Source organism: Carassius gibelio, chromosome A3 (assembly GCF_023724105.1).
Source record: "Carassius gibelio isolate Cgi1373 ecotype wild population from Czech Republic chromosome A3, carGib1.2-hapl.c, whole genome shotgun sequence".
Taxonomy (NCBI): domain Eukaryota; kingdom Metazoa; phylum Chordata; class Actinopteri; order Cypriniformes; family Cyprinidae; genus Carassius; species Carassius gibelio.
The window spans coordinates 15,515,374-15,542,161 of NC_068373.1; the positions used below are offsets into that span (position 1 = coordinate 15,515,374).

A 26,788-nucleotide genomic window follows, 5' to 3' on the forward strand; every position below is an offset into this window, starting at 1 on the left:
AACTGAAGTGGCGGGCTGCTCAATGCCACCATTCAGCTGTACTCCCTCCATGTGGGTGAATATGGGAAGAACTAAGCCCTGCTTTGTAGCTGAGTCATGCCAAGAGAAGCGTATGTGTTTCCATTAGCTGATCATGAGGGGGTTTTCAATGATTGGCCCACCAATCCAAAAAACAAAAAATCGACCATCATCAAATAGGGTTATAGTACTTTGAAATGCATAAACTGGAGTGTTGACTGACAGTTTAATTTTTCCTCGTTACAATCTCGTCATATTTTCCTTGATTGCCTCATCCAGAAGGATTAATGTGATGATGAGTTAACCGCAAATGTCAATCAACCAATGCCAGGGATACAGTAGGGGTCCCTGCTTGCACTGACAGCTTATTAGAACCTTTTTGCAGGCTGATTTGCATGCTTGCAGCATTATATCAGGCTGAAAAAAAAAAAAAAGCTCAGGGTCTTCAGTGTACTATTTATGTTTCTGGAAAAAGAAAGTGAAATACTTGTCAACTTACTCTCCATTCAGTCTGCTGTGGATCCATCTAAAAAAAAAATTCTTCCTTCCCCTCTTTTACTCTAAAACTCTTTATTGTCTTGTTATTTTCTAGTCATCGAGGAGAAAGGGGTGAAGATGAAGCTTACAGTAATTGACACCCCTGGATTTGGAGACCAGATCAACAATGAGAACTGGTGAGAGCAACATTTTAAAGCTGAGACCACATTTAAATTGTGGTATTCAAAATCTAATTTAATCTTGGACATAAACATAGTTTTAGAATTATGTATCGTTTAAAAATACAGTTAAAATTAAGATACTTTACTATTTCTAGGTCGCTAATCGAAAGAACTTAAAAGTATATTTGTGGCTGTCATTTCTTGCTTGCACTGAAGAACAGGAAGCTCTTTGGGTCATTATATAATCACGCTGGAGAATATGATTATCAGGTTTTACACGGAACCAAATCCAAAAGACATCCTGAAAATCATGATGATTAATCTTTTTATTTAAATTATGTTGATAATACCATTTTCACTATCTCAGGCTTTTGGACCTCACTATAGCGATTAAGAGAGCTCTGTGTGAGATATATTCTTTAGTAACTAGAGAGCATTTTGGCATAGGCTTTACTGTTAAAGTAATTATTTATTTTACACTAAAAGCATGGCTTAGTGGTGTTCAGATTGAACTTAAGAATATGTTGTTAATTGTGATGTTAATCCTTTCCTGTGTTTCTTTTCTTTTCATTTTTTTTTTATCAGCTGGGAGCCCATTGTACAATATGTCAATGAACAGTATGAAAAATACCTGAAGGAAGAGCTGAATGTCAACAGGAAGAAAAGAATCCCTGACACCCGTGTTCACTGCTGTGTCTACTTCCTGCCAGCCACTGGACACTGGTGTGTGGCAACTTCCTGCACACAGCATATGTGTTAAAATGCTATCTGTCATATTTGTATGACATGGCTTCATTTGAAAATTTCCGGGGTCTTAGTTTGGAGATTTTTAACCCACTAACCAAGTGAGAGTTTGTGAAAAATCATTATTTTGGCAGCAAAACATATTAATCTCCTTAATGAAAACAGTCTGACAGCTGTGACATAATTGCTGTTTTGCTTATAGTTTTTTTAATGCAGTGGACCTTAACATATGGACATAATTTGTAAATCATTCTACATTTTAATATTTAATGTTTAATTTAAATATGCACTACCATTGGGGTCAGAAAGATTATGTTGTTAAGTAATCACGTTTTTGAAGAAGTCTCTTATGCTCACCAGGGTTGCATTTATTTGATAAAAAAATACAATAAAAACAGTAATATAATTACCATTTAAAATAATAATTTTCTATTTTAATATGTTTTAAAATATAATTTATTCATGTGATGGCAAAGCTGAATTTTCAGCATCATTACTCCAGTCTTCAGTGTAACATGATCCTACAGAAATCTTTCTGATATGATGATTTGCTGCTCAAGAAACGTTTCTTATTATTGTCATTACTAATCATTTGTGCCACTTAATATTTTTGGGGAAACCATGATACATTTTTTTCAGGATTAATTGATGAATAGAAAGTTCAAAAAAAAAAAATTTGAAACATAAATATCACTTTTGATCAGTTTAATATTTTAGCTTCACATGATCTGGATTTATTTATTTTCATTTATTTATTTAGAAGTCACTTTTATCAAAAGCAAATTGTCTATATGCTGTTAACCCTATTTTTTTATACCTATATTTAGATAATAAGTCAAAGAGGGTGTTAAATATGTAAACGGTGTAAAATGGCTCTTAGTAATGATCCGTCCTGCTCTTCTACAGGTTACGCCCTATAGATGTGGAGTTCATGAGGAGACTGGGGAAGATAGTGAGCATCGTCCCTGTGATCGCCAAGGCAGACACACTTACTCTGGACGAGCGGCTAGAGTTCAAACAGAGGGTGAGCTGTCCGTCATCAACACCTGCGCGCAGAACTTCACTCACATTTGATGATATGCAGACACAATCGGATTCACCCCAATATATTTCCCACCCACACAGAGATATTCATCCCTTTGCATAATTGAGGTCATGAATATGGATGACCTGCTGCTGAATGCTGGAACTTTCAAAATTCACAGTTCAGTTGTGTGGATTAAAAAAAGTGAGATGGACTGAATAGAGCGAGAGAGAATCATTGCATTCGAATATCCAAAGGTCTCTTGGCATGTGGCTGCTCGCTCTGGGTTGGAAAAATGAATTGGCCATGCTAAGGTTACAAGCAGTGTTTGCGACATCTCCTTCGGGAGACGGTCTCTACTCTTGACTGATGTATAGCTACTACTTCGGCCCGGACCACTTGGCATCAGTTCTCCCCTCAGAGCGCTCTTGGACAGCTCCGACGGCATGGACCGCAGGGCCAGAACGGCCCCCGCACGCAGTGTGTCTCCTATCAATATACACCAAACAACACTCCTAATGATGTACTCTGTCATTTCAGTCCATTATCCAGAGCTGTCTCTCACTGCTCAATAGCCCGAGCAGAGCGCCATGCGGGGGCGGACGTCACACTGTGCTCAAGATATCAATCGCTGATATCATATCCATGTACAACAGCAGTACTCCAAAATCCTCCTGCACACGAACACAATACAGCAAAGGCATTAATGTCTAATGCTTTGCACCTCGGGCCCGAAATTCTGGGTGCGAGGGGCAGGGGAACTGCATTTCCTGGTGAACTTTACTGTGGCCTCTGATCTGCTTGAGGGTTGAGATTTAGACTAGTAAAATACAGTATGAAGAGCTGGAGGGAGAGAAGCTGCTGTCATATTTCACCCCCGGGGTGATTGTGTGGTTTTTGTGTACGTGTATGTGTGTGTGTGCTGTAGATTGTAAAAATCAGTGTAAATCCATCTAACTGGAAGCTTCTGTCTGCAGATAAGACAGGACCTGCAGGCCAACGGGATCAGAGTGTATCCACAGAAAGAATATGATGAGGACACTGAAGACCGGATACTCAACGATAAGATTAGGGTATGAAGACTCTACTTTAAGAATGTATTGCTGTGCTGTGTTGACATAAATTTTATTTTTAGAAACAAACATTGTTTTAGAAACAAAATTATAACAGAAGTATCATTTTCAATCAAAATGAAAATTTGCTGAAAATGTACTCATCTTTGGGCCATCCAAGATGTAGATGAGTTTTCGTCTGAACAGATTTGGAGATAGTGAGCATTGCTCATCATCATGGATCCTCCGCAGTGAATGGGTGCCGTCAGAATGAGAGTCCAAACAGCTGATAAAAACATCACAATAATCCACACAACTCCAGTCCATCAAATAATGTCTTGTGAAGTGAAACAAATCTATTATTAATCATCGAAAAATTCCACCCCCTGTTGTCCTCTCACATTGAAACCGACATATTTGTTTAGAACTGTTTTGGACTGTTTTTGCTTGTAAACAGAGCTTGATATGGATATTTCACTCCTGATTCTAACAATATGATATTTTCTCTGGAGGAAAAAAAAAATGTATGGATAGATTAATTTTATTTGTTACTTATATGCAGCTTTTCACTTCACAAGATGTTAACTGATAAACTGTGGATTACTTGTGGATTATTGTGATGTCTTTATCAGCTGTTTGGACTCTCATTCTGACGGCACCCATTCACTGCAGAGGATCCATGATGATGAGCAATGCTCACTATCTCAAAATCTGTTCTGATGAAGAAACAAACTCATCCAAATCTTGGGTGGCCTGAGGGTGAGTACATTATCAGCAAATTTTCATTTTTGGGTGAACAGTTCCTTTAGTTGCTTTAAGTGGATTTACACTTTGTCCTTAATTAAATTTTGAAGTATGGTGAATGTTTCTTGTAGGAAAACATCCCCTTTGCTGTGGTGGGAACAGATAAAGAACACCAGGTGAATGGGAACAAAGTCTTGGGAAGAAAAACAAAGTGGGGGATCATCGAAGGTGAGAGTCTAAAGACATCGTCTGCTATGATTTGCTGGTCACCAGTAATTTATGGTGTTTTGGATGCTGGTGTCTCCGCCTGGCTTCTTAACTAATTTCGCCAGAAAGATTGTTGGTTGTCTTCCGTGGAACCCATGCTGGTCTTTTCAGCAGGGTAACTGTAACAATTGTCAAATCTAATTGTGTCATGATGGCTGACAGACTTCACATGCCAAGATTGTCTGTGATTTAGGTTAGTCAGCACTGCCATCAAGTGGTGTGTGTCGGAAGTACAGTGAATCCTGGACCAAATCATTAACCTGGCTTTTGTATTTTGTTTATTTCAGTTGAAAATGTTGCGCATTGCGAGTTTGCACACTTGAGAGATCTTCTTATCAGGTAAGTCATATTTGCAACTCTTCAAATATCATAACAGAATGATATTAGCATATGGCAGATGACCTTGCTATTTAGGTAAAATGGGAGCAGCCGATAATAACCCTTACATGCCGGTTGCCAGGTTTAGATGATGCAGAACATGCTCCTCTTGAACTTTGTTTTTAAAATATAGTCCAAATGGCAAAATCATTGGCATCCCATACTAGTTTAGGATCAAAAATTCAATTAACAAGAAGGTTGACCTCCTCAAGAGTCCCAAACTGGTGCAATTACCCAATGTCCAGAATGTCAGTTTCTGGCTCAACTAATGTTTTTAGACATTCCCATCTACCCATAACAAAGCAAATACCAAAGGAATGCCAACTGAATTTATGTCATAATCATATATTATGATTTAATATCATATTTAAGAACCAATCCTACTGGGAACAAACTAAAATCTTCTACTAAGAGCATGCTGGATAGACTGATTTTTCAAAATATATATATATATATATATATATATATATATATATATATATATATATATATATATATATATATTTCTTTTTTTATCCTTTATATAATTGGTCCAAGTTATGAAAGAATAAAATGTAAAAATAAGTTAAACAATGGATTGGTCAACAGATGTCAGTGTTTCATGGAGTTAAAACTGTTCTGGTCACAAACCATTGCTTTTTAGCCTAAACCAGCTGAAATGGTTAACAGCTCAGGGAAGCGCCAGCTGAGTTCATCCTTTCCTGTGAGCTCAGTAAAGGACAGGTAAATTTCGGAGTCTGATCAGGTGAGGCCAGGTCACAAAGCCCCCGCACGGTAACTCTTGGATGGCGGCCCGTTGACAGATGGTATGCGAGTGATCCCCTGCTGAAATGGGAAACAAGTGATGACCGTTATAATGGTCCACGTTTTTGAATCGCCTTTCACACTTTTTGATCGGCCTCCCGCTGAAGCAGAAGATGAAATTACACCAGGAAACACCAACCGAATCACACAAAGGGGTCATAAAAAGCTGATGTAGTCAGAAAACAATTCAGTTCCGCATAAGAGAATGACTTTTATTTTACACTGTGCATATTTCCCTAAGGGGATGTTATTGTGGAATCAGAATTGATATCATGCTCTACTGCGCTCTATTTTCAAGGTCCCACCTGCAAGATTTGAAGGATGTCGCTCACAACATCCACTATGAGACCTACAGGGTGAAAAGACTTAACGAGAGCAATGCAAATGGAGTGGCGCTTTCACCTTTGACCCTGGAGAATGGTACCCTAGAGAAGAGCGATACAGAGAGTCACCTTTGAAAGGGAAGGAGCGTGTGCCCATCTTTCGCCCCGTCAGAATGGGAGAGATGAACATTTCACTTCTAGATTGCCACCGTTGGAAAATCGACACGCTTGACTAAAGACATTTGCGCTTACGCGTGTAAACTTCATATACGAGTCTATTTTTGAAATGAATCTATATTGTGGGAAGGGATCTGGGATGAATTATGGGTCGAATTGAACCTGGTTTTGGCTAAGAGAAAGTTGTCCTCTATTTTCCTTGCTCTTGATATCTTTGATCTGTGATCTGCCGAATGAATGGCACAGAGGGTTGGCATGCTGGAAAATGTGTGTGTTCCTGCACGGCTGACACCTCACAGGATGAGAAAATCCCATAATCCCTATCCGGGTTACTGCACCTCTACATTTACACTGAACCAGCAATGTGACATTCTCCTTTTGATCTTTATTTTCATAATTATTTTTGCATTTTTTTTTTTTTTTACAGCAAAATATGATCTTTCCCCGTACTTTTGTAAAAGAAAAAGGAATCTTTGGACAAATATTGTTGTTACCATAGCTGCTTTGAAGCTGAAGGTGTTTTCTTAACAGATCCTTAAAGAGTTTCTTACTGCTATCCATAAATGGCTGCTGTGATTGTAGCAGATATGTTGATATAATGGGAAATATTTCAAATATAACCTTTGACCTTAAAGGTCTGGTATGAAATGTAATACTTTTGATCATTTCTAATGCAGAGATGGAGAAAGGAACACAAGAAAGTCGATTCTTACTGAGGTTTGCCGTACAGTAACAGGTCAAGTTTACAGTTCTATGTAGGGATGTTTTTCTTTCACTAACCTAGTTAACTTGCTGTTGAAAGGTACACGTTGTGCGGTTTACTTCTCTCCACTGGATGTCAAGAGTCCATCTTGCCCTTTTGCTTATCAAGGCTATTGTACATAACCATAATGTGTTCTTATTTTCTATCACAGTATCCCATTTTTTACTCCACATGTATTAACAGCATCATCATGATTTCCTTGTTACTAATATTACTATACATGTGAACACCATTGATTTGTGATTAAAAAATTGCCACCGTTCAATATTTTTTGTGGAGCCACTGATCAATGCTTTTACTTTCATGGAGACTGTCGTAATATTGTACACTACCACTCTAAATTGTATATATATATATATATATATATATATATATATATATATATATATATATATATATATATATATATATATATATATATATATATATATATATATATATATATATATATATATATATGAAATGGCAATGCTGCATTTTCTGAAGCCATTACACCAGTCTTTAGTGTCACGTTATCTTTTAAAAATCATTCCAATATGCTGATTTGGTACTTATGAAACATATTATTATTATTATTAGTTAATTAGTTTTATTATAAGTTGGAAATGGTTGTGCTGCTTAATGAAGTCTGGAAGTGTTGTTTTATTATTCTTTAATTAATAGAAAGTTCAAAAAAGGTCAAGAAAAAGAAATATTTTGTAGCATTCAAAATTTAAGTCATTACAAATGTCTTTACTGTCACATTGGGTCAATTTAATGAATCCTTGGTAAATAATATTAATTTCTCAAAAAAAAAAAAAAAAAAATTACAGACTTCTAAATAGTAGTGTATGTTCATTATTATGTTTATGTGATATTTTACAATGTCTTAAACTCTACTGAGGACTGAGAGTTAGACCGGTGTCTTTCTGCATTTAAAACCTTAATCATACCTCAACAGTCGCTTCACCTTTGTTCCAGTTTATTCTTCTGATGTCCTCACTTATTTGTGTTTTCATTATTTGTGAAAGGGTGCCAACTGAAGATCTTTTCTTTGTGACTTGCTTCAGGAGTGTTAACATCAGGCCAAATTTGCCAAAATCGCTTACTTAAGACTCTTATATAACACATGCTTATAAAGCAAAAACCCCAAACGCCTGATTGAAACATCTTTCATCAAGCTCTGCGGGACAGGTTTTTGTTGACCTGCAAATCACAACTAAGCATTTCTTCCTTTCTCTAAGCCTTATTCATAAAAAAAAAAGATCCCTGTAGTCAAAACACTTAAAACAAACGATGTGTCTCAAAATAGGCAAGGTAGATGTGTGTGTCTGTGTGTGTGTGTGTGTGTGGATGCACATCCACAAAGCAACATTCAAACACACAGTAATAGCTGACAACATGTTTTAAAGGAATAGTTCACCAAAAAATTTCAAACCAGTCATTTATTCACCTTATCACTCATATGTGTTGTTCCACAGAAGCAAGTCATACAGTTTGATCATTAAATACATTTTGGGGTGAACTACGCCTTTAACAACTGAATGTCAGAGAAAATTAATGACGCAAATATGGTGCTTATTTTGTACAGTTTTTACTAAAACGGTGCAGACTGGAACCAACCAACTGAAAACAACGACGCTTGTCTGACAAGGCACTGCAGCCATGAGATGGAGTTCATAAAACTTTGTCTTTTTTCTCTTTCATTTTGAAATCAACCACTACAACAGTATTTACAGAAAGAAATGTCCCCTAAAGAACCGAGAACTGTGACACGCCCATGTCACGCCGGAGAAATCAAATACCAAAGAAATGAGAGAAACATTTTCGATAATAAGTGAGGCAGATATCTAACATTGCTCATTACGCTGTTGAACCACAGTCGCCAAAACCAAGTGTTTGCACCAGAATAAAAGTCATTGTTGCGGACCCTGTATGAATGTCAAAAGCATTACTAATATTGTTTTAGTATTACATGTACAAGTACATACAAAGAGCCAACAAAAGAGCTGTTTTCTGTTGTTGAATCATGTCGTTGTCAAATTTTATAAAAGAAACAATCCTGACATATCTAAATTTGGAAGAGTTTGAGGAACAGAGGATTAATTCTATTCGCTCAACAATTAAAAGCGCCAGACATTTAGAGTTTAAAGCAAGCTGGAGGGTGAACAGAAACTGCCAACACACTCTGAATGTTGTAAGCTAGTAAAACTCCTTCAGAGAGCAAGAATAGAGAAACACTATTCATGGAAACTGGCCTTGAAAATGGATTCAAATTACAGCGTAAATCAGACAGAACCACTCCATATCTGCCAGCCAGATTTGTCTGGTAAGAAAGCGAAATTCACACAGTACCAGTGTTTCATTGACTCGATCACACGAGGAAGGCAGCAGGCCCAATATAGACGCACAATAAACATCTGTCAATATTCTTGCATTTAGCCCGTATTAACATGTCTTTGATATTAGCTCAATGTACAAAGTCAAACAAGCTTAAGTCTTATATACTATCGATTGCTGATGTTATTCATCGCTAAAAGACATTAACCTTTTTGCATATCTTGCCTCTTTTTTTGACCAGGTTTCTCTGCTGACTCTTTTCGCTTAAAGTGTTATGGACGTGCACGCTGAAACCTTCTTATAGATGTCCTCGACATATTAATATATATTTACAGATTACAGTGGGGTTAGTGCAGGAGTTATTATTTAGGGTTCTTTAGTGTGAAGAAATTCCCACACATAAACTCTCATTCTGTACAAAGAGGGAAAAGGCTCGGTTTGGAAGTGAAAACAATAGTATTTATACAAGATTAATACAGTATCTCTGACAGTTTCATACAGTTTTCCTCAAATACTATGCAATGCCTTAGCAATATATTAATAGTCTCTCTTTATTTCATTCATCTCAAATGGTTCTGTTTCTGTTATGGAGACATAATGAAAAGCGCTTCGATGGGATTTCTTTCAGAACTTTGCTATGGAATAAAATCTGTTGCATTCTTAATAGACGATCGAGTTTGTGTAAATACTGCAATATGTGTTCTAACAGTTATCAGGATACCTCAAAGAAAAGAAACTAAACATAGCTACAATTTGAGTTTAGGCATATTAACTGGTATAGAATATTTAACATCCAGTCCTGGACACAATTCCAATTCACTTTTTCTAGACTTTGTGACAGCGTCTCTCACCAACTAAACATCCATTTTACAACCGAAAACAAAAGAAGTGAAGTAGATTTGCCATTAAACAAGAGTAAATGGGTACCACCAGGTTACGGTAAGTCAGCTCACTGTCAAGGCCTCTGTCAGCAAGTTACTGCCCTTCTGTCAACTGTGTCAATAGTCTGCCCACCAAAAAACAAAAAAACGTGCCTCAGAGACTGCAGTTATTCTAGCTGGCGAAACCATGGTTTTTAAAAAAAGAAATCAACTCCAATTTCCATAGTAGTTCTTGTCTCCTCAGGTACCCAATCAAAAAACATGTTCTACTTCTAAATAAACCATGTACAATCTTCGTAAATGTAATAAATAAATAAATATGTGCATCGTGTCAATAAATTAACCTACTACCAATGAGAAGTAAAAGCAAATAAATACATAACAACTTCAATGGTCCAAAAGATAAACTCACACAAGGTAGTGAGATTAAAAGTTTCAGGGGATCTAGCCTGGATAAGCAGCAGCTGCTAACCCTGATTAACCCCCATTAAACAGATCACTATATACAAGAACTGATCGACTGTCTGAGGTGAGGGCTAATGTTCATGCTAATGTATCTTTTAGTGGATAAAATCTGTTATTTTTAAATCCCAGATAATTTAGGGCGGGATAGGGTATATTGGAATTATCCCGGCATAGTTTCCATCTGTTTCGTTCTACACTTTTTTTGGAGTAAGATTAGCTTCATGTTTGAATCATAGAGGTTTATAATAATTGGAGAAAGTGAGCAATCAATTAGACTTCGCTTTCACCTCAGCTGTAGACAAATTAAAAGCTTCTTATTGGCAAAATGGTTCGAATTATTCTTTGGAAAACTGAATATGGTTCTTCTAAGCAATCGTTCTAGGAACGGTTGTTTTTAAAAGATAGTTATTTAAGTCAACATATGTTGCTAATTTTGATGAAGTTCAGGCATGTACCAGCAGGGGCGCTAACCAGCCAAACGCGTGGTTTGAGTGGGTCAGAATGCCTGAAATTTCACTCGTTTTTTTTTTTTAGTACAATTTCCTGTAGAACTACTACCATATCTGCCCACAGATGATAATATTCAGAGGTAATCACATTTCACTAGTTAGAACTTAGAGGTTGCTTTTAAATAAATTATTCCCCAATCTAAGACTCCAAAATTGTGCACCATGCCATTTATTCTGCCACTATCTGAGATTATCTGAGCAGCACATTAATCTCCTGAGAGAGCAAATGCAGGGTTTGCTATGGGGTATGGAGTGGGTTGGTAAAGTTGGATTCTGTGAATTCCCCTGCGGACCTGTATTCCACATACCCAATTATACAATGAGGTAGGCACCACAGATGAGCACAATTGAGAGGGTGAAGAATCAGCACCTCTGAAAATAAAAAGAGGTGCTACTAATCTAAAAGCAGACATGTGGGTATTGCTTAATGGGAAAGCAAAACAGCTAGATGAAGAGAGACTACTGTAATGAGCTTGTGTGGGATGTTTGTGATCACTTTAATTACACTGGCCTGCCTCTGCATTTGATGAAAATCACTGTAAACCGTATTCATCAGATGTATTTAAAATCACTCCGGCTGAAAGAGAAACTGCACCCGTACTGTAAGAAACTATGGTAGAACTGCCATGCTGTCCGCTGCTGTAATGGTTTGGCCTGGTGACAAGTAAGCAATGACGTGCAGTTTCAGTCTGTGAAAGGCTGTCACATGGCCCAGATGCATTATGGGATCACTCAGAGATCACATCTTCTTTTGAATTAGGATTAATATGGAAACCTGCACACAAGCCACTAATATCAATTGACATCAAAATGGAATTAAAATAAAACGGGCAGATGAAAAAGCCAAGCTATCTTTTGTACAAACCACAGTCCCTCTGAACTATATTAAAATGTATGAGCAGTTCCAATCCACCCTGCTCTCACCGACTCATAATTTCTGGAAATGTCTTTAAAAGAGCAATCTGCTGCGAAAAATAACCACCTGACTCCTGAATATGCTGGTTCCTTTCAAAGGACAGTACCTCAATACTGTACCTTCACCGTACCTGGATTTCCGTCTTATTCAAAGTGTCCGAAACCTCGATCTCATACCATAAATGTTTCACAGTAATCCTTATCATCAAAAATAATACTTAAAAAAATAATATTTTAAAAACAAAACAAAAAGATAACTGAATGACAAAAAGCAAGTAGCGTTGATGTGAAAATCTACATAGCTGTTCATCTCAAATTTTTTGTTTCCTTGATAAGACACATAGATGGAGTGGTAGCACATCTGAGGGAAGTGAGAAACCTGGATGCTGCTGGACAAAAGTGAAGAGACCCTGTTACAGTGGCTCCTTTTCCTCATTCGTTCCCTTAAACATTACGGTTCCTCTCTACGTTTCCCTGGATATAAGAGAGACAGCTCAAACAAGCAGCGCACACCTTTGTCACTTCAAGATAAACGGTTTTGAATGAGACATGGAAGCTAGTCTCAACATGTTTCATGTATGTGTGGGGGCTGATTCCTATGTGTCATGTTATTTAATGAAAGATCTAGCCTCTGACCCACTGCGCTTTGTACATGATCCCTCTCGCTTGTCAGTCCAGGCCCGTTCCGACCTTTTCTTTCAGATTTCCCTTTTTATCTTCCATGTCAATCATACCTATTCACCCCTCCAGAAAAACAAAACAAAAACAAACTCCCATTCAGTTTCTCTCGTTTATTCTTCCTGTGGGTCCAGGATGAAGTTGGGTTTATCATCAGTCTGTAAGAGGAGGTTTTGGTGATGTGGTGGGTGCTGGTGCCCATGAAACACTTTGCTCTACTCGATGACCATGCAGCGCGGCACATGCTGGGAGTAGTATTTGAAGAGTTCAGCTGTGGCGCCCGGGCAGTTGGTCAGTTCCAGCTCCTCTAGCTCCTGCAGTTGGATCAGGCCTGATAGGCCAGTAGTGGTCAGCAGAGGGCACCCTAATACAGAGGAAACAAGAGCTGGTCAAATACAAACACTAACTGCCACCTCCACTCAACTGCTAACTTCCTGTTTATAATGCTGTGAGACAACAACACAGATGATGATTCCCAAACAGAGAGATGGCAGTATTGCTTTGGTCTGGATGAAGGGATACTTGAGCCCTTTGAATGAAGATATGCAGGAAAAACAATTGGGAAACACTGGAATAGAAAATATTCATGCACAGCTACTGATGGAACAGGCAGATATTTATGATCCGCAAATGTAATTTTTGAGGGATTAACTGAGATTTCCTCCATAGCATGATTAATCTCAGGTATTCATAGAAACAACCTATATCCAAACATACAGTGTTATTTCATTATAGCACTTTATCAGGATCAGCACTTTCAGAGTGTTTTTACCTGCTAGAGAGAGAAGACGAAGACTCCTCATGCCATATAGATGCTGTAACCCAAAGTCTTGCACCTAAAAGCACACAGCAGGAGCTGACGTGAAATTTCAAGCAGTTTTGGTGATGTGACATGCTATAAATTATCTAATATATACATTTCAAACTAATTGTGATAAAAGAGTGGTTGCACTTTATTTTACAGTACGTGTACTTACATGTACTTATAGTGTACTTACAGTGTATTTATCTAAGAAAGTTCTGGTAATACAAGGTAACTACATGGGGTAGGTTAGGTTTAGGGGTAGGTTCAAGTTATTACATAGTTATTGTAATTACTATAAAAAGTACATAGTATGTACATGAGAAACAGGACTGTAAAATAAAGTGCTACCACGGATAACTTTCTTATCATAATAACAAATTGCACAGACACTTACCTGACAGCACCAGCGCAGGTAGAGGCTTCTCAGAGTTGACATGGTAGATAAGTAACCCAGGCCTGTATCTGTGATCCGCACACACCTGGATACAGACATATAAAGAACAGACATTTTACTTCTGGACTTGACTGTGATAATCATTCTTTCCATAATGTAGCAAAATATCCTGGTATTATAACTATCAGATAGTATCACTGTATCATAGCACTCAATGGACATTGTTACAGAACAAGGATTTTAAATATTGTAGTATTTTAAAACTGTTCTGTCGTTGTTCTTTAAAACCGTATGTGGGCATTCTGTATCAATAAACACCATGATGTTCTGACACTTGTCAGAATAGCTCACTATCTCCTTTCTTATTGACCAGGCAAACTATCTGTAGAAACACATCAGTTTGTGTTGGTCTAGTTTATTATTCTATTTATTATAGGATTTATTCTATAGTTATAGGAACTATCCAGCATACAGCATGATTGCGAATGTTTTTATACAGCAGTTCAATAAACAAGACGTTTATATTGAGTAACTTACATTTTAGACACAATATTGGCAGCTACTTAATCTATTTCTGCTGTTTAGATGCAAAGGCCGCAACATACTGTGGTTCGATTTCTAAAAGGATTGTTTTGTTCCTAAATGAATCAGCGTGTTTGAAAAGTAATTTGCAGCATATATTACACATTACTTTCAAAACCCAAATATCAGCTAGTAAACTTATAAATTGGTTTCTTACATTATTACATTTGATCACAACATTTAGTCCCAATGAGGCTCTGTAAGAGGAAATATCAGCAAGATTTACTTTACGCTCTGTACTGTAAACTCAGCACACTCACCGGTCCAGTACCAGCTCCTCCAGCTTGTGTAGGTCACAGGCGATATACTCCAGGGCCATGTCAGTGATGCGGGGGCACCAGGACAGATCCAGACTCCGGAGCTTCCTCAGATTCTCTGCAACCAACTCCACACCATCGTCGGTGATCTTTGAGCAGCCTGACAGGCTGAGGGAGGTGAGGTTTGGCAGGCTGTGCACCATGTTAACTACGCCATGGTTGGTGATCTCCCAGCAGGAGTTCAGACGCAGCGTGTGGGTGGTGTAGCCTTGCTTGGCGGTGAAGTAGGCCATGGCTGTGTCGGTCACATGGTAGGCCTGCAGGTTGAGCTCCGATAGGTTGGGAAGGAGCTGAGAAATGGCGGCGATGGCATCGTCTGCCACGTTGATGCAGTCGCTGACACTGAGAGAGGTAAGCCGCGCATTCAGGCTGGACCACAGGCCGGCTTCTGTGAAATCATTGCAGCCGGAGAGTTCAAGGTGCATCAGACCCTGCATCTGTTCCAGCATCACCTGAAGAGTTCAAGATGGAGAAGAAATATTCTATCAAGCTTACACACAACTGCAAATGTGCTTCTAGTGCAGTGCACGTTGTCCAAAGCTTATTGAACATTCAGAGCATTATGCTGGAGCAGAGGTTTTCAAACAGTTCCTGTAGCCTCCTTGGCAATGCACAGTTTGCATGTATCCCTCATTGGACAGACCTGGCTCAGGTAATGGAGTGCTCTACTAAGCAGCCGATGAGTCTATTCAACTGGATTAAATAAGGAAAACATCTAAAATTTGCAGTGCTTGAAAGGCTCCAGAAAAAGATTGAAAACCCATAACCTTCCCATATTGTTAGCATATGGTTCCCACTTAGTTATTTCTTTGTAAACCAATTCCTAACATTGTTGGAATGTGGTAGGCAGGACTTTGAACTTATACACAACAATCTCTCTTGGCTATTTTTTTGTTTTCACCATAAAATAAAGTGTTCGTAATAAACAACAGCGTTCGGTCTCAACTATTTTGACGCTCCAATACCGACTCAACAACGACAACAAACTCAATTCTTGGAATTATTGAGAAAAGTGGAAATAACCTGGTGGACACTAACTATCACAGTACAATATCAAAGATGAGTGACATAAAGTACATGTGTTGCTTACTGTTAGTTGAGCCAAATCATTATGTCACAGAAAAGATTATAATTCATTAGACCAGATTTCAGTCATATGTCTGTTTGGCCAGATGTGCAATTACTATATTTTGCATGTGATTTCTGATTCTTTTGAAATTAATGAGAGACATAATTATTAAATGTCAAAATTATTTCCTGTGGTAATCAACATTATGATACAATTGATGTTAATAGAGCCTTTAACATTTCTTCAATGCCACATTCTTACATTAATAAAACTATACAAAATGGAAATAATAATAATAATAATAATAATAATAATAATAATAATGGTGATTAAAGGTTGGTATCTACAGCACTTCCAAACTTTTGTCTTAAAGAAACTGCAGATTAAATGATCTTTTCTAATACTAGGTTGATTCCTAACCAGCTTTTGGTGCATTTACCAAAAGCAACTATGGTCACAAGTTCTGTTGTTATCAGTAGAGATCAACTGAACTTGCGACCATAGTTGGCTAACAATGCATTTGGAAAACGCACCACTGATTGATGTACACTGGGGAATCTGACTAAATTCCTAATCTGAAAGATTCATAAAGCCCTTTCTGTTTCAGTTAAATGCAGGTTATTAATATAGATGGTACAAAACATATTTCCAGTGCATGGCCCAATTAATGTAAACCTGAATATCTAAGCCAATTCTTTGGGATTAACAACAAATATTTGCATTGAGATGGTCCTCAGCTAATGGACTGTGTGACTCCACTGACCTAGTTACTGAGCCAAAGAAAAAAAGGAACAATGTGCAGATTTTCTGTTTTTAATCACTTAAAGGTTTCAGGGACATCTTATATTTATAATAAAGGGAACAATGGCTAAGACAAAATGCAAATGAAAGAGCTAATTTCAGAAAGAAAAACAGCTCTTGAAGGCAGGAGTCTGCTCTCTTATTGAGCGCTTGGTCATGACCCAAGCCAGGCCCAGCCCTAATAATTCACAAACAAGCCGGAGGTGCACAGTCCTCTCTCAGACAGAAGAAACTCCACAGCCTCTATCACTGCACATGTTGGTTTGCATATCTGAGTTGAGAAAGCTTGGATGCCGTCACAAACAATTTGAGAGTTCACCATGGCAACAAAAGCCCTGTCCAAGAATAGCAACAGCATAGAGACAAGTGTGATAAGTGTGATCATTGCTGTATGTTCTTGCAAAACACAATTGTTTCTAACCATGTGTGTAAGATGTTCCGACCAAATTACCATCCAGTGAATTATTTAATCATACTTAGGGGTGGTGGTTAAATGTACTCATTTATCAGTAATCATAGTTCAACTCATGTTTCAAATACTACATTAACTTTTCATAATTAATCAGTCATTTAGAAGAAAATATATTACAAATGGACCTCTTTCACTCTTTGTGTTTCCAACGTTTATTTATATTTTCATAAATGGAAAAATGAAATGTGCATTTTATAACTATGCCAGCCTAATAAATTCTCTCTTCTGACCAAATAAACAATCTCTAAATATTTATTTTCATTTTTTTATTTTGCCATTGGAACAAATTTGAACGTAAAAAGTATATATGTTGTAGTTTCCATTTACTACTATTGCAGTTTATCATGTATGAGCACTTCTGACAACCCCAGAAATTTAAAAAGAGTACATTAAATTTAAATTCATTTTATTGAATTTAAACAAAAAATCTGAATATTGCAAAGCAAAATGTTAGAATATTCCTAACACAACAAGCTTGCCATTATTTAGTTGGAAGCAGTTTGCAGTGTATTATTTATTTATTGTATATACTTTTGGTATAAATCTTTACCTGATAAATTGTCGATAGATTTTGACTATTACACATTACACGTGTTTTTTTTTTTTTTTAATTACTTGAGTGTCAAATAAAAGACAGCATGTCAACCTGGAATCTATAATTACCTCAAGTCCCGCATCTGTTATAGTCGACCTCTTTAGACTGACAGACTTGACTCCCTTCTTCGACAATGGATAGTTGTCAATGAACTCACAAATGTCCAAATCCGAGACCCCAACCAGACAGAAGGACTGGAAGCCTCTGAGAGCAAAAGCCTGCAGGCTGACAAACTCCTTCTCCCCATTGGGCAGGATAGTGTAGAGTTCCTTGGCATGTAGAATGGGCGTCACACCTTCCCAGAACATGGGCTGGTAGAGCACTTTCCGCCATGTCTTACACACCTGTGCCAGAATGCACTTTTCTGCTGTGGTGAAGTACCATAAGAGTCGGTTCAGCACCTTCTCATCCAGCACCAGTTGTCTCTCCAACAGGGGCTTGGGAAATTGCCGGAGGGTGGGTTTGATGGCAGTCACAGGGCTTGTGTCCAGGTCGGGACCCAGCAGTGAGGCTGCTGTGGGCAGGGGCTCTAGGTGATAGGGCAGGGTAGGGGGAGGCAAGATGGTGGGTACGGAGGATGACTGGCACAGGCGATTCTTGGCAGCTGGAGTGCCTTTAGTAATGCTGGCCGAACCTAAGCCATTGGGCTGGGGGGGAAGCTTGACCATACCGTTCCGAGTCACACAGGGAGACTTGAGGTCACTGGGAGTGGACATATTCAGCATTGGAAGCCTGTGAATAGACCAGAGTTGAATTATAACATGTCTTGCAGTATTTAAAAATATATTATTATGATTAAAAAAAATAAAAAATAAATTCACACTATGCATAAATGTGATCACAGCTCATCATAAGTTTGCCATAGTTTTTCCAGCGACAGATTTATATTTGCCCAGCCAACATTTTCATAAATTGCTAAATATTTTTATTCATGTTTCTCTCTTTCAGTAAATGTTAAATTTTCTTAAGGTTTCTATCATTTTGTTTTTAGGGCCAAAAGAGAAGACAAAAAAGGACAAAAACAAGCAAAATAAAAAACTGTTAGTTTGGTAATTGCTTTTCTTTTTACACTTTTAGCAAAAAAGCACTTTCGCTGCATTTATATTTACAAAACATTTAATCAAAACAACATCCACCATATTCCACACATTTTGTAAAGGCTTAAGGTTTTTTTTATAGCCCCACTGTAGCTTAATATTTGTAACAGTAGACGTAGATTCAAAGGTTTGGTTAACACTGAACAAACTAGATTTGTGTATCAAATCTGATCTTTAAGACTGTCTAATCACTGTTATTTAGCAAGTAATTGGATCCGCTTGTTCTATATCTGATCGATTGCCATAGTAAGAACAATGATATTAGCTGTTTTTGTCTACAGGCGCTGATAGTAAATGTCTGTATGGAAAGAGTGAACAAACCTAGAAATTTGATCTTTGATACACGTCTTGATAGTGAACTCAGGAGATGCATGACATAACATATGCGTCAACTGCTTTACTGTATTTCACACGTTACTGCAGGTGTTCATGTATGCACTCTCATTATTTATTATTCCCAATATAGTCAGATCATCAGCTCATTGTATGCGTTGAGAGTGAGAGAAAATTAGTAAATTAAACTGCAGAATAGAGGCATTGATGCACAAAGAATGAACAAAGAAAAAGACTGAACATTCAGTGAAACAGAAACAGTGATAGAAAAATTAACAGGACTGAGAACTGTTCTAAGAAAGAAAGTTGTAGAAAGTGACAGAAGAATATACTCTGAAACAGAGCCACCTTTTCAACACACTGGTCCACCTTAAAACCTCCATGCAGGTGTGCGTGCTCTGTGTACTAATGCTTCAAGTGTAAAATCTCAATGAATGTACCTTGCTTTCAGACATTTTTCTCAATAAGCCCTGCCATGCTTATCGCCGCAGCTCAAACACTTGTGATTTTGAATGCAGAATGATTATAAACAAAGGAGATGGATTTACATAAAGAAAAGCAAAAATGTTGATCAGTGTTTTGACTGAATGACCACTAGACTTTCACAGAAGAAACACAATCTAGGTAAAAACTATGCAAATTCACAACTCATTTCACAGCTTTTAAAAACTAGTGAGGGGTGGGGGGATACATCTAATTTTTTCCTTAGGAAACCAAACACCAAAGAACAGACCGCAAACCCCATTTCTACCCACACTTTAGAGGTTGAGCTTCCTAAGATTGTATCTGATCAACAGAGAAGTACAGTAAGTGCTTATGCAAGAACTCACAGAAAAAGATCACAACTACAATTTTTTAAATAATGATTCACATCTAGGGTTACTTAAGCAATATTTTGGCTGGTCCTCACTTTATGGCAACTTTTCAAAGAGGTTAATGTGGGGTTAGGCACTTAGTTGTCATGGTTAGGGTGAAGGGCCAGGGTTTGCATTGTGTCAGTGAATGTCCTTAAAGTTGGCTGTACAAGTGTGTGCGTGTGGAAATAATTCAACATAACATTGTTTTTTTTATTTTTTTATTTTTTTTTATTGTGTTAATATATTCAGTTCCTATTTGAGAAAAGAAAACAAATTGTGTTCATTTTGAGTTGGTTAATTTGTGTGAATGACTCTGAGAATATATGTGCACTTTTGAAACAAGAAAGGTTGGGCCTTATTGGTGGGAATGTAGGGGTACACGACACAAAAAAGCTTTGGGAACACTGTGTTAAAACACAAATGACTTCATGTTAAATGGTAGTATACAGAGAGGGAAAAAAATGGCATGCAGACAAAAATAACACCCAAAATTAAAGGGAACTTTAAGTATCTCAAATAGCAGACATCTACGTGACATGTATAAAGAAAAGTGCAGCTGGTGGAAAGGGTAACAGAAAGAGAGAGAGAAAAGGACTTGTTAGTGCAACTTCAGCACCAAGGAGAGCAACTGAACTGCCTGATGAAGCACATCAGAATGCCATCAGCTACACTTCTGCACTGCAGATGAGCGCTTTGGCACACCAAGATGTGTTGTGTGGGCAATGCAGTCGAGAGTTCTTAATATAGATTGGAACCATTCAGAAAGGGCTAGTGGTCTTTTGTAATGGGTCAAATCAACACTCATTGGGCCAGAGATGTGATGTCAAACCATGTGCAGCAAATGTTTGAGTGGAGAGCGACAAGTGATATATATATATAAAAAAAAGATAGCTGACATATTTTGGATGCTATGCTGTCTTTACCTTCCATTTCACCAAAAAAAAAAAAAAAAAGTAAAGTGCAATAAGAGTTGGTGTGTGTTTTACCTCACAATACCGTAGTGATATTCTTTACCAAAAAACATATGTATATTTAGAATTCTCACAATAACCAGAAAAAGTATTCACTCACACAGGAAGTATGTTGGATTAGATCTGTGTTAAAATAACCAGTATATGTTGGTCAGCAGTTCTCTGACACAGTGACCCCTCGGTGCAAAGGTCTAACTATAAACTCTGGCTGTGTGTGTGCGTGTGTAAAGTGTTCTCATATTTCAGTCAGTGGGCTTTTATACACCAAAACCATATTACATAAAGGCTTTCAACACCTTAAGTATATCTTTATGTAGCTGCTTGTCATTACAATTCTTAAGGACTATTTAAAATTTAGATGCTGAAGCCGTGTGGTTCTTCTCTTCACATCCAGCACTAGAACAAACCAGTTCAGCTGTCACCCCCATGAAGAATTAAAAAGGGGAAGTAGCTAGGGAAAACCTCCAGAAACACAGTAAAGCCGCAGTGTATTTGAAAGCGAGACATGGAAAGGGCATGGCTGCTGTCCAGATGGGTTCAAGGCAGTTCATCTGGATATACAGAAGGGGGAAAAAGCACCTCTTTAAATAATTAGGCAGGGGGTTGAGAGCCTTTCTACTTTTCCAAATAAAAGTGCCACATGTATAAAATTTATTTCGGAATCAAGCTAAGAGGATTTGAATAGTTAGAATTAGTTTATAGAAGATAAATTAACTACTTGGTTACAAATAGATCAACTACTGTAAATATCTAATTAAATTTGTTTGTTTAGCTTATTCTCAATCTTTTAGCTCTGGATAGTAAATACCTTTGCAAAAGAATCTATAATGACATCAAAATAAAGACTATTGGGTCAATCCCAAATTCAGAAAAATGTCTCGGTACAACCTTATTTTTTAAGGATGATTATTGTCTGTTTGTGGCCAAAATGAAAAAAGAAGAAGAAAAAAAAACTGTACTCTGTTGAAAATAAATATAACAAATTAGTATCAAATGCTTATGCCTTGAAGTTGTAAATAAAGCAAATATTGCATAAGTATGTTTTACAAGAAAACACTATTTCAGTATTTCTGTCACTTCTTTGTTATTATTTGTGAAAACTTTCACCACCTTCTTTTTTCAGTTTATATTGTCTTCCAAAGTATAAAATATTGGGTCCCACCAACTTTCATGATACGAACAAAAAAAACAGCTAAAACATTCTTCAAACATCTTCTTTTGCATTTTGCAGATGAAAGAAAGTCATGCAAATTTCAAAAACATGAGGGTGAGTAAATGATGGACTTTGAATAGTTCTCAACTCATGGAGCTGTCTGGCCTAATGAACATTTAGTTACAAGGGAACTGGTCTGCATCACTCGGAGGGCAAACCACTAAAAACTTTCCAGAGCATATCCCCAATAGTTGGCAGTGAGATTGCATAGAGTAAATCCGTTCTCCTCTCTGCCACTTTGAAAGCCTTTTCAGTTTGCCTGCAGGCCCAGCCTTTACCCATGTTGTTTGGATTTACTGACGAGACACACAAGCCATATGACAACAAACAATCAGAGAATGGAGACCCGGCACTTTTGCCACGGACAGATGTGCAGTGCATGGCACACAATGAGAGTGGGGGATGGGGCGTGTGGGAACAGAGGAGATAGGATAGTGAGAGCTCCTTGGAGTGGACAGGATTGGCAGTGGTCTCTTTGAGAGGGATTTGCATGTTCAAAGCAACCCTGCAATCTAGTCGTGTTCTCAGCGAGAGGTGGCTGAAGAGCACTTCTGAGACTTCCTCAACTGAGTTTAAATTAAGTTTCGGAAGTCAGATGAAGTTGAACTGAGTCTTTGGAAGTTTGTAAGTGGGACGACAGTATGAAATATGTACTCTCTGAGCTATGCTTCCACTCTACCAATACAGTCTTTACAAATTATATTTATGTAAAAAGAAAATCTGCACCTGTGTCTGTTTTGTCCCTGGAATTGCTGCCGCTAGCTAATGTAATGGTGCTCAGAGCATTTAAAAATAAATAAGGATTGAAGTACGGTCTCTAAAACAGAGAAGGAATCAAAACAGCATCTTATCTAGATTCACAAAGTGCCAGCAGAAGACTTTAGGTTGATCTCAGACAGCTTGAGGTGTTCCATGTGGGAAGTCAAAACTGTATAGGTTGGAAAACAGCAGACTTGGTAAGAAACTGATAAGGTAGTCACCAGCTAAAGAACGATAACTATATTAGTGTCCACACCAAAAGTGCATTCTGTTTAAGCACACACTGCATTAATGTCATCTACCACTTTAAATACTCAAGCTCTTTAAAGCTGGTGGATTCTTACTGTCAGGGTTTTTAACGTTCATCAGCTGGAGAAATATTCTAAAAGAAATTTCAACAATATCATTCCTCTGTGTTGTTTTCATTATACAGCTGTGCTATTCTAATTATATTCTCATGGAATTAGAACGGTTATTAAAACTTTTTAGTTATCGTCCTGGGGGTGTACTGCCCTTACAACTGACCCGAAGAGAGGGGGATGCTCCATATGAAAGTGAAGATGTGTAATCTACACTTTCTCAGTGAGGATAGTGTATGCTACGCTGTCAACACTGAGTGGCCCTCCACACATGCTCACTTTCACCCATGATATTAGTTACTGTTGTAGCTATCACTGGTCTTATTCCCGATCAACCAATAGAGAGAGATCTGTCACTGCTGATGTTTATGCAGATCTCCAATTTAATATCGTCAGAGCCGACAGCCTGAGTCCTGGCTTCTGATACTTTTCCTGTTAAGTCTCTGCTGTCCTAAATAAAAACAATAATGCTAAAAAAAAATTAAGAATACTGAGCAAAGGCCAGATTTATGTACATTGAATAGTAAAGCACATTGCATTGTGGGATACAGTATTCTGTGCAGTAAGCTCTGTTTATATTCTGCTCATTACTGGCAAATGCATTAGGTCATCAAGGTATGCGATACAGGAAATATGCACACTTACAACGGTAATGGTAAGAGTATTATTATCCTACACTTTTCTAAACATAGCCTAACTCTCATTAACTCACTAATGTTTTTAAGTTAGAATAGTAGGCTTAATCACCAAGGGTCTTCCAAGCTTCTAAACAGCTTAGGAGAATCAATCCCTGCCTAGACTTTTTAAGAAATCCAAACAGGCCAAACAGTTGAGCTTGTACAGTGAGAGGTCTTCATTTGCAGCCATAAGCACGTGCTTTGAGTGAAGCTTTATCTCTCAGCATCATCTCTTGAAGATACACATTAACAGGAAGATTCACTTAAAAAAGAAAAATTCTGTCATCATTAAATACCATTATGCTGCTCTAAACCTTCAATTTACTTTAAACATATGCAAAAAATAAAAATTAAATAAATGTAAAAAAAAAAAAAATAAGTTTAATAATAAAGTAATACGTGTTTGGCGAACATGAGTAAATGATGACAGAATAAACATTTTGGGGTGAACTGTCCCTTTAAATTACTGTCGTCGTATAACACTGCACAGAGAGCAACCTTGGCGCCAAGCGTGGAATCATGCAGTTGTCTAAATATTATCAGACACTCTACAGGGCCTTGTGGCGTTGTGTAAACGCCGTTGCATTTTATCGATCGAAACATTTGCATGTTACATCACGACAACCGCGCGAGATGCGGAGGATATCGTTTGCATCTCCACCTCAAAAGACGGACAGGTGACGTCATGTACATGAGGAATATTCAGCAGCCCATAAGCGAGACAAAGGCTGTCTCAAAACGTAGAGAGCTGCCTACCTGGGTATCACATGAATTTATCGATAAATTATTTAAACAATATGGATTTAGTTTAAAAGCTTGAATTAAGTTTATTTTATTACCCTTTCTCAAATAGTATCCTTGTTTTAAGCATAATTCTAACAAACTTAGGTGAGGTTTAGGTGAAACTTGTCAGTGGGAAGCAAAATTTATTCGTAATTCAAAATATATTCTCGGAAAAATAAAAATAAAATATTTTTAAATGCGTTTAGATGGTTTTACTTGAAAAAAAAGCTACTGATAGGAGAGGGGAAAAAATAATAGAAAATATTAGTTGCAGTGTAAGGTTGCGTGCAGCATTTTAGGCAGCATGCGTCTATGATGTACAAAAATGCTGCCTAGGTAGGCACCACACTAGGTTTTGGGACACAGCCAAAGACATGAACGTTCACCCGAGCGGTAATAATGTTGCATTCTCGTTTCCTTGTCCTTTCCCATTTTTTAATCAGCGCTATTGATCCTCTTCCTATCAATGCTTGTTCTCCGGTGACAACTGTTATTAACAGTCGCTGATGTCGCTTGAATCCTTTGCGTCAAACGCCATCTAAGCTTGATCAAAACATGCATCACATTAAATAATAATCGACTGTATTAATAGTCGATTCTCTTACCTTTATTTCACATGCAGCTCACACGATCCTTAATCCATAATAAATCAGATATTGCTCCCTGACTCGATCGCGTTTCCCACAACGTTGTAGGACGCATGAGGGAAAATAAATAAATATACCAGTGGCAGCAGCGGCAGCAACAGCCCTGCCCGTTATTTCCTTGCGGAGGTGATGCTAATTTGATATGTCGATGTTGCCATAGAGATGTAAACCTTTCTCAGTACCAAACCCGTAAAATATCACTTTACATGTGTATAGAAGGAAATATTAAACAAGTAAATTAATGCCCTAGCCTAAAATAACAGCCCGTTCATTCTGTTTCCCAACACAAAGCTTGCCTCCCACTCGGTGTCTCTTTCTCTCTCACATGCACACGCACACAAAACAGACCAATCCCATTTAAAGAGATAGCAGCAAAAATATCAATAATGCATCGCTTTGGGCTGGTGAGCATTGAATGTTTTGTGAGCATTGGTTGAACTCTTCCGTCAGAGAAAGATGAAGGCATTGTTTAATTATGTAACCACATATTTTTACATGCGTTTCGAAGATGCATACATGCATAATATATTACACAAAGGTACACAGTGCTGTTAATCTTCATATGGCAGGTAGTTCTATACCTTAAATTTGTTTGGCTGAAAAGCGTTCCATGAGTGTTGATATTTAGCATAGTAATCAATGTTCAATGTTGTTGTCCATCTGTCCATGTTCATGGACTATGTATGTGATATATGTGGAATTGTTAAAGGCACTGTCACATTAAGATAAAGGTACAGTCACATTAGCAAAATGTAAATTTCTTGTTATAAAATGTTCAATATCTATTGTCAATAGTGTAGCTGTATATATATATATATATATATATATATATATATATATATATATATATATATATATATATATACACACACACACACACACACACACACACACATGTGATTACATTGGATTGATACATGTGACTAATCCATGTAAACCTGTTACAGGATCTGAGTGGGGAAGTCTTTCACCCTTACATGAAATTCAAGTTCAGGTTCCTACTGAAATGTCTGGAACTCCAGATATCAGCTGCCAAAATTCGCTCAATATCACTAAAGTGAACCACAATGTAACACATCAGAAATTCTTTGTAAAATGATCAAATAAATAAATAAATAAAAAGTATTATGTGGCCATACTGTATGTGTATAATACATGTATCTGCATTGAAATTAATATAAAAAAATTCAATAAATTCCAGACCAGTTTAAGTTTGTGCAGTGATTCTTTGGCTACTGTCGGAACTGTTTTCATAGGCAGGGAAGAAATATATAAAATAATTAGTCATTTTTGTCTGAAAGGCAAGTTACTCATTCTTAACTTCTTGTTTATTGAAT

The 26,788-nt window shown here is 37.5% G+C and overlaps 2 protein-coding genes across 5 annotated transcripts in view; one reads left to right on the top strand and one right to left on the bottom strand.

Moving 5' to 3' along the window:
- The window catches only part of LOC127948666 (neuronal-specific septin-3), a 75,986-nt gene extending 68,768 nt beyond the window's left edge, over nucleotides 1-7,218 (top strand). For all 4 annotated transcript variants that reach the window (XM_052545274.1, XM_052545283.1, XM_052545302.1 and 1 more), the window contains 7 exons: nucleotides 611-692; nucleotides 1,263-1,400; nucleotides 2,328-2,445; nucleotides 3,423-3,518; nucleotides 4,373-4,469; nucleotides 4,796-4,847; nucleotides 5,989-7,218. In XM_052545274.1, the coding sequence (XP_052401234.1) occupies nucleotides 611-692; nucleotides 1,263-1,400; nucleotides 2,328-2,445; nucleotides 3,423-3,518; nucleotides 4,373-4,469; nucleotides 4,796-4,847; nucleotides 5,989-6,148 (743 nt within the window). In that variant the 3' untranslated portion in view covers nucleotides 6,149-7,218. The remainder of the gene's footprint in view (nucleotides 1-610; nucleotides 693-1,262; nucleotides 1,401-2,327; nucleotides 2,446-3,422; nucleotides 3,519-4,372; nucleotides 4,470-4,795; nucleotides 4,848-5,988) is intronic.
- A 1,141-nt stretch (nucleotides 7,219-8,359) lies between these two features.
- Nucleotides 8,360-25,790, bottom strand: LOC127948855 (F-box/LRR-repeat protein 16-like). The gene is made up of 6 exons (XM_052545637.1): nucleotides 25,410-25,790; nucleotides 17,824-18,487; nucleotides 14,762-15,270; nucleotides 13,920-14,004; nucleotides 13,493-13,556; nucleotides 8,360-13,084 (listed from the first exon to the last, which is right to left on the bottom strand). The coding sequence occupies exons 2-6, from the start codon at nucleotides 18,478-18,480 to the stop codon at nucleotides 12,936-12,938; spliced, it is 1,464 nt and encodes a 487-aa protein (XP_052401597.1). The 5' UTR covers nucleotides 18,481-18,487; nucleotides 25,410-25,790; the 3' UTR covers nucleotides 8,360-12,935.
- Between the last annotated feature and the right edge of the window lie 998 nt (nucleotides 25,791-26,788).